This window comes from Lytechinus pictus, chromosome 11, assembly GCF_037042905.1.
Source record: "Lytechinus pictus isolate F3 Inbred chromosome 11, Lp3.0, whole genome shotgun sequence".
Classification (NCBI taxonomy): Eukaryota; Metazoa; Echinodermata; class Echinoidea; order Temnopleuroida; family Toxopneustidae; genus Lytechinus; species Lytechinus pictus.
The window spans coordinates 14,918,153-14,931,937 of record NC_087255.1 but is presented as its reverse complement, the minus strand read 5'-3'; the positions used below and the strand labels follow the sequence as shown (position 1 = coordinate 14,931,937).

At 37.0% G+C, this 13,785-nt stretch overlaps 1 protein-coding gene across 1 annotated transcript in view; it reads right to left on the bottom strand.

Annotated features, from left to right (window-relative positions):
* Positions 1-3,742: 3,742 nt before the first annotated feature.
* The window catches only part of LOC129270861 (uncharacterized), a 52,130-nt gene continuing 42,087 nt past the window's right edge, over positions 3,743-13,785 (bottom strand). The window contains exons 42-49 of the mRNA XM_064106844.1: positions 12,259-12,484; positions 11,442-11,653; positions 10,686-10,836; positions 10,041-10,220; positions 9,369-9,634; positions 7,108-7,228; positions 5,987-6,297; positions 3,743-5,106 (exon numbers count right to left, since the gene is read on the bottom strand). Coding sequence (XP_063962914.1) covers positions 5,014-5,106; positions 5,987-6,297; positions 7,108-7,228; positions 9,369-9,634; positions 10,041-10,220; positions 10,686-10,836; positions 11,442-11,653; positions 12,259-12,484 — 1,560 coding nt within the window. The 3' untranslated portion in view covers positions 3,743-5,013. The remainder of the gene's footprint in view (positions 5,107-5,986; positions 6,298-7,107; positions 7,229-9,368; positions 9,635-10,040; positions 10,221-10,685; positions 10,837-11,441; positions 11,654-12,258; positions 12,485-13,785) is intronic.

Here is a 13,785-nt window from a genome sequence, read left to right as displayed (position 1 = left end):
ATACCAATATTTTTAAGTTTGGATAGGAGAATTGCATGATCGACCAGGTCGAAAGCCTTTTGAAGGTCTATAAAAATAGCCCCTGTATACTGCCCATTGTCCATAGAATGAAACCAGTCATCCGTTACCTTAGCAAGAGCAGTAATGGTAGAGTGTTTCGGACGGAATCCAGATTGAAAAGCAGAAAGTAAAGAATGAGTTTGAATATAACGAAGCAATTGCTTTTGCACAATTTTTTCCATTAATTTAGACACACAGGGTAGAATCGATATCGGTCTATAGATGTTAAATTCAAACTTATCACCTTTCTTGTGAATAGGAACAATTTTGGCTACTTTCCATTTCTCAGGTACAACACCATCACATAAAGATTTATTTATCAAGAAAGTAGTAGGTTCGATTAAAACTGGAATTGATTCTTTGATTATATATACTGAAATACCATCTAGACCAACAGACTTTGTATTCTTCAAATTATGAACCTCTTTCAATACATCGTTTTCAGAGACAGGCGAAAAATTAAAGTTTTCATGCAGAGTGGACGCTACATGATCATGGTGTACATTTGTTGACTCATCAGCAATTTCCAACGCCACATTAGCAAAGTGATTGTTAAAACCATTAGCCACTTCATCTGACATTACTTTGGGAAAAGTGCTATTAGACGAGTTGTTGTTTTTGCCCATAACGGATTTTAGTATTTTCCAAGAGTCATTTCTATTTGTTACATTTGATAATTTGTCACAATAATATTTACGTTTAGATTTCCGGATGACAAAAGTGACCTTATTTTTCAGAGTTTTATATAATTTCCATAAATCATTATCGTTTTTAGTTTTGGCCTTTCTTTTAGCTTTATCTCTTTCTTTCATTAAAGACAAGATCTCATTATTCATCCAAGGAGAAGATTCTTTACGAATGCGCTTAGATTTTAAGGGCATATGTTTATTAACAACTTCTAATAGCATTATTTCCCACTTATTGACAGCGTCATTAATATCATCAAAATCTTTTATTATCCTCCAGTTTTGATTACGAAGGTCATTTCTGAAAGACTCCAAATCAACATTTCTGGATTTTCTATACCTTATATAAGTTTCACCAGATGATAATTTTTGTTGGGATTTCCATATAAAATAACTAATGTAATGATCACTCATCCCATTACATAACACACCGTGAGCTTTCACTTTATCCATGTTATTAGTTAACATGTGGTCAACAAGCGTAGAAGACGAATCTGTCACTCTGGTACATGAAGAGTCATTTATAAATTTTAGCGAGTAAACAGTATTAATTTGGTCAAAGATCTTGGTGTTTCCATAAAATGGTTTTTTCGTAATATCGCAGTTAATATCACCCATGACAATAATGTCACAATCAAAACTACAAGCAAATTCTAAAAATTGTTCATATTGATGAAATACCTCAATTCTACTATTAGGCGGCCTGTACCAATTAAAGAATAATAACGGTTTAGTGTTTTTTAAGTGGATCCGTAAACATATTGCCTCTAACCCAGAAAGAGAATTATGATTAATCAACTCAACATGCAAAGATTCGTGCACATAAACTGCCACCCCGCCTCCGTTCCTATCACGGTCCGCACGAATGATAGAGTAATGAGGTATTTCAACTTCACTATCTACAATGGAGCTATCCAATCTAGTTTCGTTTAAAGCAAAAACGTGTATGTCATTTACATTCAAAATATGTTTAATTTCATCGTAATTTTTCAGAAGGCTGGCTACATTCAAGTGAACAAACTTAATACCTTTATCAGACATCTGATCATATTTCAAACAAACGTTATCTTTCTTTTTACGATGATGTGTATTACTTTCATTTTCATTATATGCTTCAATGCTTTCTTCTATAAAACATGGTAGATGCTTGAAAATACATATAGTACACTCCCAGTTGAAAAAGACCATTGAAGTATCATTATACACCTTAACTGGAATCCGCGCGCAAGATATGTGTACCCATTTACAACACGTAGTGCATTTAAGTGCTTTATGATTTGAATTTACATTTTTGTTACAAAGAACACAAGGAAATTGTACCATTACCCCAACAAGTATATGCAATAACAATAAAAAAAAAGTAAATGAATAAATAAATACAATATACATAAAAGTTTGTTCAAAAGTACCAAAGAATTAACCGAAACAGTGACCCAAAGGTCTGTGTGGTAACAAACGGCTACGTTTAGAATATTACAAAATGGTTCCTCAACAGTTCATAGAACAACACCACTTCATCACTTCATTAGGCAAACCCAAAAGGTATATACTAAATACGTTACAGTCAGTGTTCTTTCAGAGAAGATCAGATTAGAAGCTGAAATCAGTAATTGTTTACGTGCGATCAACTATAATCCTGGGTGTGCCGGATAATCCTGCATAGTACGTCGGACAAGCTTAAAAGTTAAAAAGAAACGTTCAATGGTAACAAGGTAAATCCGAGATCAGGGTCGACTTCTATAAAATAAAGTAGTTTGACCGCGACAATCTATAATGAACAATATGTAGTTCACTGTATCCAAAACCCTGAAGAGATGCTATTGTAGATGCTTCCACTATTGTAGATGCTTCCAGTAGATTATAATCTTCGAATGTGGGCTTCCTTTGTCAGCGTATGTCGATGACCATCGTTTGTTATGACGCGAATGCGGCCATCTTGAGTCCATATACTTTTATATTTATTTTTGTATTTGGACTTGATTTCCCAAAACAGAGTAGATCTGGACTTAGTCAGGCTCTCCTGTATGAAGATGGGGTCTCCTTCGAGACCTCTCAAGATCCTCCTAGCTTGGTAGATTCGGTTACGAATGTCGTAGCTAGTGAAGCGCGCGATGATCCCACGTGACTTCTCCCCTTTGTCTCTGTAGAGAGGTGGCGCAACATTTGATCCGGTCTTGATATTTCAGAAGGCATAGGGTTAGAGTTAGGAGTGCAATTATTGAGTTGTTGGTTCAGGGTAATGTAAAGATATTAGTTTAGGAAGTCAGACTTTATGTTTGGCCTAACGTGCAGATTTTCCATGGGAGCAATTGTCGCGGGAACAAATGTCATGGATCGCTGTAGAGAATCCATCTCATGGGGGCACTTTTCACAGAGACTGTTTCATGGATCACCTTGTTAGTGATTTCCGTTGACAAATTTGCTCTGAGCCAATCACATGCAAGGATATAAAGTAGCATATCACAGCAGTCAGGGATAAGGGGCATAACTTTCTTACATGGGATTGGTTACAGGGACCAGTGTGATTACACATATGGTTTTCACGTAGGGGTTATCCTGCATAGGTGTACATACCCGCCAGTAATACTCACATTTATTTCCTGTTTCATCTATTACACCCCCCCCCCCTCTCACTCTCCTTCTTTCTCTATTTTTCTCACTCATTCCTCTTTCATGATCTTTCTATTTGCCTCCTTGTCCTTGTCTTTTTCTTTCGATCTTCTCCTTTCCTTCGTCTTCCAGTTTCTTAGTATCCATCCCTCATTCATATCCAACTCTATCTTTTATCTGCTGTACACTTTATGAATCTCCTATTGAATTCTCTAAATCAACCCCCACCCTCCCTGCAAAACACACACACCCTCACACACACCCACACACACCTACCATCCCCCTCTGGAAAATGTGCCACAGGGCTATGATGTTAACATTTTAAGTTTAAATTGACACACACTCCCCATGATGGAATGACCACAATGTTTTTGACTACATGTTAATTCATTTTCATAAAACAATTTTTAATAACATACCATACAATCAAAAAAATATTTCATTTTACAAAGGACACAATATTCCGATCATCACCATTTCTTAAATAAATGTCACTCTGCGAAGGATTTTATATGAAATAATGAATGAATGAACATAATGCAGAACAAAATTCTTATAGGTGGCTGTATAAGAGTTTGCAGCTAGGACGTTATGAAGGCAATATGCAAATAAGTTGATGCAGAACTAATATAGTTAGGGGCCACAAAGAATAAAACTGATCAATCGTAGATTTGAATTTTAAAGGTATAGATGCATTGGTAATTTTGCAAAATCAATTGTAAGGATTGACTTTACGATCAATATCTAAGCTTTGTGTTACGAGGCTATGAATGACAACTGTCACGGAATGTTAGTTTAACAAAAATTGAAACTTACATGTATATGACGTCAATACTGCATAAAAACAGGTATTTTGTGAATAATAGTGCATCGGTTTCACGCAATTAACAAATAATGTAAGACATCAACATGTACAAACAAACCAAAATTCTTCTTCCAGATTACAAAAGAGAAACATAATAACTGCTAATACTGCATAAACACCAACACAACCTCACAATTGCTCAATCTTTCAAAACAACAGATACATGACGGAAAATTGCATTGTCCGCATAAAACCAATACGTGCAATGCATGAATCACACAGCAAAAGAGAAATTTACATCAAAATCACAGGTACATTACATTATAACAAGCTCTAAACAATCTCAATATCCCATATCAGGATATTATTGTCAACCAGCAATAATAATACTAAAAAACACAATAAGGGTTCTTCCAACTTGATTTTTACTATGGTATAAAAGTTTGCTGAGTACTGAATATTAAAATAGTTGTATTGTTGGTGTTTTAAGTTGTATTTTTTTTAAAGCCACATAGAAATCTAGCAGTCTAAGGTCGTCGAAAGTGAGCTTAATCTAAAGAAAAGTACAGTTACGATAACTTTATAATTTCAGCTGTCCTTGTTACATGACGTAGTATTGCAAACAAAAATGGCTGATGAATCTTTGGCATTCCCTCGCGCCCCCGCCTGAATAATCTTGCAAACATGATGGAATAACGGTCCAATACAATCACTAACAGTTGGTCCCAATTTTCTTCTACCAAAATGATATCTACATTATTTTCACGAAGTATCTACATCAAAAACGAATGCTACAGTAGGAAGACGAGTTTAATGCATAGATTATTCGTAGCCATAGACATAAAAATAGATTTACTCTTCGTCTTCCTCGACTATTTGATCAGGATACCGCCAGTGTGGTAGGGCATGTTTCAGTTCAAAGTCCCGTACACCAGCCCGGATTTCCTGCAAAAGAGAGAAAGAAAGTAAGAGGAAAAAAAAATAATGAGACATTTGTCCACGCCATTTACATTTATGTGCTACTGTACAAATACTGCCATTTTTCAAACTCTTTGCACGCTGAATTTATTTGGGACGATAGTAATTACAACCGTTTCCATGTTATTACCTTTGAACCAAGATTTCCATATTGCACCATTGATACTGATGATTATTATTCATATATTATCCAAGAACTACTGCCATGTGTTAGCTTCTCGAATATTAACGTAGGGGAGAAAACTAATTAATATGATTGTTGAATTCAATTGTGCAAAATTGCAACATCGGCATGCAAATGGTTAATGTTTGGAAAAAAAATTTAATTTGACTGTTTCATTACTCTAAGACTTTACCAAATCCTGCTCCAATGGAAAACAACTGGCTGATCTCATTTGGCATATCAATTAAGACAATAGTCCCAACATGAGTGTACTTTCATTTATTTCCTGCAACAATAAATATATCCCCCTTGTGCTGCACTCAACCCAGGTGAGGCGTATGAGTTTCTGACAAGAATTAGTTACTCGCAGGCACCAAGCTATGGAAGTTGCACAACAAGCTGAAGGGGGAAATATTAATAGTCCACCTTGGGATAGACCGTCCTGTTTATCAATTTCTTGATAGACAGACGTACTATACATAAAACAGTGCTTGCTATGATTGTATTCATTATCATATCATTTTGTCTGATGTATTCATCGTCTAATCCAACAAGATAACTTCCCTTCTGATCTAAATTTGGTTTAAATTTTCAAAGATTGATTCCCGATCATCTTTAATATTAACATCAGATCTAAGTAAAGGTGGACAAGGGCATCTCCAGGATGTTCATTTCATTTCTCACCTCACCAAACATGTTCAGAGGATCTGTACACTTTTCACACACGGAACGTCCAACCGCCAGCAGATCATCATGGACACAGCTGCAGACCTGGCACTCGGCCGGTTCGGTCTTGAACACCAACCGTTTGACAAAGACCTCGTTGAAGCTCTTGTCACGGAGCTTGCTACTGTCGAAGATGGCACCTCCAGACTCCTGGGCAAGGAGGGCATTCACACCCTTAGGTTCGGTAGTGCGCTGGCGGAGGGAGCCGGATCCCTTGAAAGGCACTAGACCGGCCATCTTGCTGGTGTACGTCGCTGTCGAGTCAATACCTGTAAATCAAAACAAAGAAATAAAAGATTAAGTTAAAAGATCATTTATCCACTCATCCTTTAAATTGTGGAACAGCCTTCCCAAAGACATTTAAAAAAACCATTTAAATTCTGAAACCTTAAATAATAACCTCGAATATCAATTTCCTTTCAAATTGTTTGAAAAGCGCCTTGAGTACTCAACAGCATGGATTTGGGTACAATACAAGTCTAAATTATTATCATTGATATTATTATTATTATTAATGAGGACATAAGAAGTGAATGAACTCCTTGTTCTCCCAGAGCCCACTCTTTGTAGGAAACTTTTAGGATTTTCATCATTACAATGTTGGGATATATTTAAATTCCTTTCATTATGTACACAATTGGCTTCCACAGCATTAGATCGGGAGACCATTGCTTCAAGAGGGAAAGAAAACTCAGCCGAAGTTCAAACCAAACTTCAACCCTAACTTCAAACCTTACTCTTACTCTAACCCTAACTCTGAATCTTTTATTCACATTATTTTGAACCAATAGTTTTAATCATAAACCTTTCTCTACAGAGAAATGGAACTGGAGCAATATACCACAGAAGAATATATGTCTGGGGCCTGTCACACACAAGAATTTGGAATGAACCGATCAATTAAAACTGTGGAGAGACATTAACACCTACATTCCGGAGTTTTAATCAAGTCTTGGCTCCAGTCATCTACGAGAGTACATGCATGTACATCAATGCATTGCATTATCTAATCCTCTGATGCTTTCTTTCAATGCAAGAAATAATTATTTTTAGCAATAATAACACTAATAATGACTTACCGTAAACTAGCTCTGACTTTGACTTTGATTTCGAATTTGAAACACTGAACTGATAATCTGTGAGGATAGTGAGAGAGATGGCTCGCTTTCGAAGCATGACGGACAACTCCCTGAAACTCAGCTAAATATGGAGAAAAGAAGAGGAAAGTGAGAGATCACTGCATTGAAGATTACGTGCCACAGATACATTATTATTCCAAAACACGTTATGTATATGTTAGATCATTCTTTACTTATTTTTTTTTTTTCTGGGTGAACCCAACATCACAAGCACAATGATTTCAGGAGCATCCAATTTTCCTGTAACATATCACAGGAAACTATTATTCATTATGATATGACACATTTTATCTGTATAATGACTTATTTCTATGCTTGGTAATATTAAATGCTGCAAACTTCCACTTTCCTAAAATAAGAACTTGCCTTTCTCATAAATCTATTTTCTTTCGTGGCCCACTACTTTGGAATTCTTTGCTGGTTAATTTGAAAACATCTTGTTCATTTAATATTTTCAAACGTAACTTCAGAAACTTTATATTTGATAATCAAACCTGTTGTAAATATTTTTATATATAATCTAAATCTTACCATTTGTGTATTTATGCCTTTGTATTGTCTTCTAATTGTTTTTTTTTTTACTTTTGATATTGTAAATAATTATTATTCTTTTTAAAGTAAGTTGGGTCGGCCTTTTTATAAGGATATTCTTTTCCTTTTTGGGTGCTTCCCTCTCAAAGCTTTTTTATGTCTTTGATGTTATGTAAACTTTGTTCCTATGTATTTTACCACATTTGTGTTCATTTTTATGCAGAGAGCAAAATAAACTTGAATTGAATTGAATTGAATTAGTTTGTATGTCTTGATTTTGCATCTTTTTAATGAAGAAATGAGTAATTCAATTAAAGGGGAATCCAACCCAAATAAAAACTTGTTTTTATAAGAAAAAGAAAAATCAGACAAGTTGATAGGTGAAAGTTTGAGCAATATTGGACAAACAACAAGAAATTTATGAATTTTTAAAAGTTGTAAATATTGGTAATCACTATACCCATGGAGACTTCAAATTGGCCGCATATGGGATGTCATAGTGATGTAAGGCAAGGACTACTCTTCCATGTACTCCAATATATATTATGGCTAAAATGTCATTTTCCCCAAAAGTTTTATTTCAATTTATATTTTTCTTTCGTGAGGACATAAAACAATATACTACCTGGATTATATTTAGATTACTACCCCAGGGGAATGGGTACTTAGGAGAAAACCACAAATCCCTGATAATAAAGTACATGGCCTATGGGAAAGTTGTCCTTGCCCCTTGTCATAATTTACTTACCCAGTTGCCAATTTGAAATCTACATACTATTAGTGATCTCAATTTTAAAGCAGCTATAACTTTCTTATTGCTTGTCCAATTTCTTTCAAACTTTCACCATTCTGTTTGATTTATTTTTCTCCTTCCCAACACAACATTTTATGGCCAAGGCTGGATTCCCCTAAATGCAATATACTTGGATGAATATTGGATGGAAGGGGTCATGTAACCAGAGGCCTACATATCAAGACAGAAAAAAACCTTCCCATCCACTATAACTGGTCATGGTAAATATTGTTTTCAAACTATCAAACATACATGTATGACTACATCAATCATAATTCAAAAACAATATGTGAAGTATTGCTTGTAATATTCTTCATATTGTTGCACCACATGTTTTTTTTCCACATGATATCTTGGTATGCTCCCATTCTTTATGTCAACAAATGCTACCTAATTAGTGGCATTAAAATTGATTTGCAAACATATGTGTAGGCCTCTTCAAGAAAGATTGATGTGACTACATACAGTACTACAAAGTACTATCAATAGTTAGGTGTGAAGGAATAAAATCTTTCAGATATACTTTCATTCATGGTGCCCAAATGATTGATCTGGGTCTCGTTACACAATGCTTTGCAGTCAACAGCAAATTTTGAAAGAACAATTCTGATTGGCAGCCAGTCACTTCTTCGAACTAAATGTGGATGTAACAATGATCGTGAGAGCCAACTTGTTTTGTGATCGATTGCAAATCTGTTATATGAATGGTTGCTGGCCAGTCTTCTAAAGCAACTTGAATGGTTTAGTGACCGTGATGGGCAGATGTTTCGGTGACTGCAAGCGTTTGTGTTAAAGGGCCCTGGATGGAGACAGGCAAATGCAGATTGATGCCTTTCCAAAGCCGATTCAAGAGTAAGGGAACACTCTAACAACCTACCTCTGAATTATCTCCCGTGAATTCTGAGCAAGAGAGAAGGATGATATGCTTGGCAGCTCCAGCTCGGAAGGGATAGTTGGCAGCGTACTTGACAGCGGCGAAGGTGTCGTTGTTATCACCATCCTCAAAGACCAGCGAGTCGAGACCCAGTAGGAAGTCACGGGTGCGGTTGTTGAAGAGCTTGTGGTTGATGGTATGCTCATGGGGTTCGTCGTGGATCTCAATACCGCCGAAGCCAGAGAGACCAAACCAAGTGTCCTCATAACCTGAAATGATATGAATGAACTCAAGACTCAGCACAGATCCTCATATCAAATTAGTTATCACCATGGAAACAACCATTTTTAAACAGAAGATACCAGCCCTGAAGGACAGAAGTCAGATAAAATATGCATCTTTTTTCAGAAACTAGATGATTTCTCCAAAAGAAATGCTGATAAGTGCCATCTTACACATTTACTACAACAATTTTGCAATCAGAGTCAGTAAGGTTCATCGTTTACATGCACACAAACTATCTTGTCACTCAAGTATTCAACTAAAAAATCAAATTTCAAAGGTTGAATTCCCACTGCCGGCTGGGTTTCAAACAGTGCTATTACACAGAATCAAAGAAAAAAAATAACATGCAATAAACCTACAAACTGAGAGGGGTCAAGAAGTTCTACTCACCGGCATTCTCAAGTTCGCTCGCCAATCTAGCAACCATATCGTCAAGGAGAAGGGCATCCTCTCGCGCACATCGCTTCTCTTCCACGACAAAGACGATATCCACCTTGCGAGGTACCTCCTCTCCTTTGATCCTGATTGGCTGGTCGGCTTGGAAGGACTGCTCTCCAACCTCACAGGTAACTGATGAAAAAATGAATAAAAAGAATTTCTTCAAGGGATACTGAAGACAAGGGGGTTCGATTTTTTATTATCCATCTATTCAATGAAATATCTTTACACAGGATACCATGTTCTGGGGAGCGTTTCACAGAGACTTTCAAGTCTACTCAAAAGTACATGCATGACTCAAAGTCATGCTCAGAGCTGACACGCACATGATACCGGTATACAACACGCAATTTTATTAATTAAATAGCGGTATCACGCGTCCTCTTAGCATGATTGACCAATGCGTTGATGCCTTTCATAGTGCACGCAACTTGAAATTTAAGTGTGACTCTAAATCCAATCTTTGTGAACCCCCCCCCCCCCCCCCCCGGAGTGACAACACAATACAAGGTGCAAATTGCATGGATGTATCATGAAACACACCAATTAAAACTTTTCAAAGATGCTGATACGGTATTAAGGAAAAAGGGTACTTACTGCATTCATCAGGCATGCGTACAGGCTGCTTGCTGAACCAGCACTGGGTCTTGTAGGCAACAGCGATACTGCACATCTTGCTCTTTTGCTCTGCCTCCGGCAGGGTACGCGTGTCTAGGATGCACATCCTGTAGAAAGAGTCTGGATCAACCTACAGTCAAAATGAAAATAATGATAACGATATAATATAGAAAACCTTATAAAGCATTTGTATCCAGTATTAGACACCCTGACAGAAGTCAAGAGCTGTGACTTTCCTCGAGAAATCGGCAAGTGGCTTTTCATCACCGATCACCACATTACATTATTAAGCATTTGTATCCAGTATTAGACACCCTGACAGAAGTCAAGAGCTGTGACTTTCCTGGAGAAATCGGCAAGTGGCTTTTCATCACCGATCACCACATTACATCATAGACAAAATAGTGGGGAATGCGGGTAAGACCGCTATGAAAAGACATAAAGTACCATCATAGCAGAATTCCTTCTTAAAGATGTGGCGCACAGACTTTTGAGAAGTTGGCCTATTTTTGAGATACCATTGGCAGTTAGATCAAAAGCGAGCCCAAAGATGGGCTCGAAAAAGTGAGTCTACAACAGCCTAAGTGGTAGTTCCCGAAATGAAACAAGAGCGATCACTTGACTGCCCATTTCCGGAGGTGGGTTGCACAAGGATAAGTAGTGACTTTAAGAATGGACACTTAAGAATGATATTTTAATGAAATGTAAACATTTCTTTTCTTCGTGGAAACTTACCCCACCATGGCAGGCAGCGAGAGGGGAACAGTTGTCAAGGAACATGCTGGCACAGGCCTCGTTGTCAGGGTGAAGGGGGTCAAAGTTCACAACGGGATCCATGGTTGGGAGGACCCGGTTGCGGTCCAGAGAAGCAGCCTCGGAACGGAGGCAGTTCTTGCCGACCTTCCAGGATTCGGTGAAAGCAGTGATATTGGTCTGGAGCTCATTGCCTTTAGGGAGAGAAATGGAGAGATGTAATAAGCGAGATGTATAACAAGAGGGATATACATGTATAAACACAGTGAGGGTTTGTTGAGAGGAAGGAAAGAAGGGAGGGAGGGGAAAGACGAATGAGGAAGAACAATTACAAGAAAAAAAATAAAAAGACAAATAAAAATAGATAGATAGATAGGATAGATAGATAGATAGATAGCTGGATAGATAGATAGATAGAACAAGTGGAGATGGAGAAATATACATCAAACAAGAGATAGACAGAGAGAAAGAAAGTTATACAGAAAGATGAGAGAAATAAAGTGGGAGAAAAGATCAATAAAGGACAAATACTTAAAGGTAGAGAAAACATTGCGTCATTTTTTAATGTGTAAGTTGCAATTATTCAATTAATCCCAGTGATAAACAAAACAGATATATAATCCTGACAATGTGTATACATTCTAAAAAAAATTACCAACTTTAACAACGATGTCGCATCAGAAAAACAAACTTCAATACTAAAAGAAAAGCTACCTTAATACAAATGTGAATAGATTCCATTTACTTTTATTTGACAACAAAACTAGTAGAATACGCATCCAAAGATAGCGATACATACTTGGGGTCTTGAGGTCATCGTAAGGTTCAAAGTTGAAGTTGCCCAGGAGACCAGCGGTTCTGTCAAAGTATCTGCCGCTCAGCTTCAGAACACAGATGTCATGGGGAAGCTTGCATACAACCGAAATGCCCTCAGAGTTCTTCAAGAAGATACTGTTTCCAATGCGGATGATGACAGTCCCATCCCGCTGTAGCGGCAGTTCCTGAGGCTGGCGGTTCACTCGTACCTGTTTGATAAATCATTTTATTGCATATTGATTAGTATTATTACAGCGAGAATTATATCCCTTACTTAAGATTGTTGTATTGAGAGTGTACACAAGGAGAAAAAAAATAGTTTTACTACGAAAAACGTTTGCCATGAAATAGTTCATTTTCCTTGCTGACGTCACGCATAGTCCATTTTTTATTTTTTTTTTACCCCGCCCCCTACTCGATTCGCGAGCTGTGCGGCGCGATGCGAGCAGAGCGCTGCTCAGCCCAACGGTACTCTCTACTGCATGCCACGGGAAACTTTCGGCGAGCTGCACTAACCAGGTGCGCTCGCTGAACAGACGATCAATACGGCAAGGCTTATTGTTTTCTCAACTTCTCAACGATCGTTCCATCATCGACTAATTAAAAATCGTTTTGCTGTAAAAGTCGGGTTTCAACGAAGAATATCGTATGAAGAATATATATGAGTGGAAGGGATATAAAACAAATATACAATGACCCATTCTCGGAACTGGCTAAAACTATTTGCACTCAGGAACATCACATAGTACTATTCTCCCTCGGGCCGATGGCCTTCGGGAGAATAGTACTATATGATGTTCCTTCGATGCGAATAGTTTTAGCCAGATCCTCGAGTGTCATTGTATATTTGTATACTATGTCTAAATTATTTTGCTGTATTCAGTCATACTGACATTGACATCACAGCAATTATAGCTGAAATCCAGAGACAGAAATAAACATGAAAATTTTGTCTCATGAAATTCAGGACAAAAAATCATTCAACATCAACTATGTCTTACACCAATCATTCAGATTAGTAAGAAATAAATAATTTATTATTGCTTTTATCATCAGAACTTCAGCATGTGTTGAGAAGCCTATCTTTAAGTACACTGTACCTTACAAGAACTTCACTATTGAAAAAGAGATCTGTTATAGACGAAGACCACCCTTAAAGAAGAATGAAACTCTTGGAGCAAGTTAGCTTTTGTGAAAGCAGAAAAATCAAAGAATAAGATCAACAAAAGTTTGAGTAAAATAGGACTAGCAATAGAAGAGTTATGAGCATTTGAATGTCGAGATCACTAATGCTCCCATTGGCAATGCGACCAAGATCTATGATATCACAGATGAACAACTCTCCCCTTTTGGACACTGAAAATATACCCCAAAACATCTCTTTTTGCTCATTCTAATCATATGACAAACGATTCATCAATTATATTATGTTGTAAAACCTCTGTACTTGTCCTCTCATAAAGAGAACACCTCACCTTGTGATAGACTCTATAAAAATGAGAATATAAGT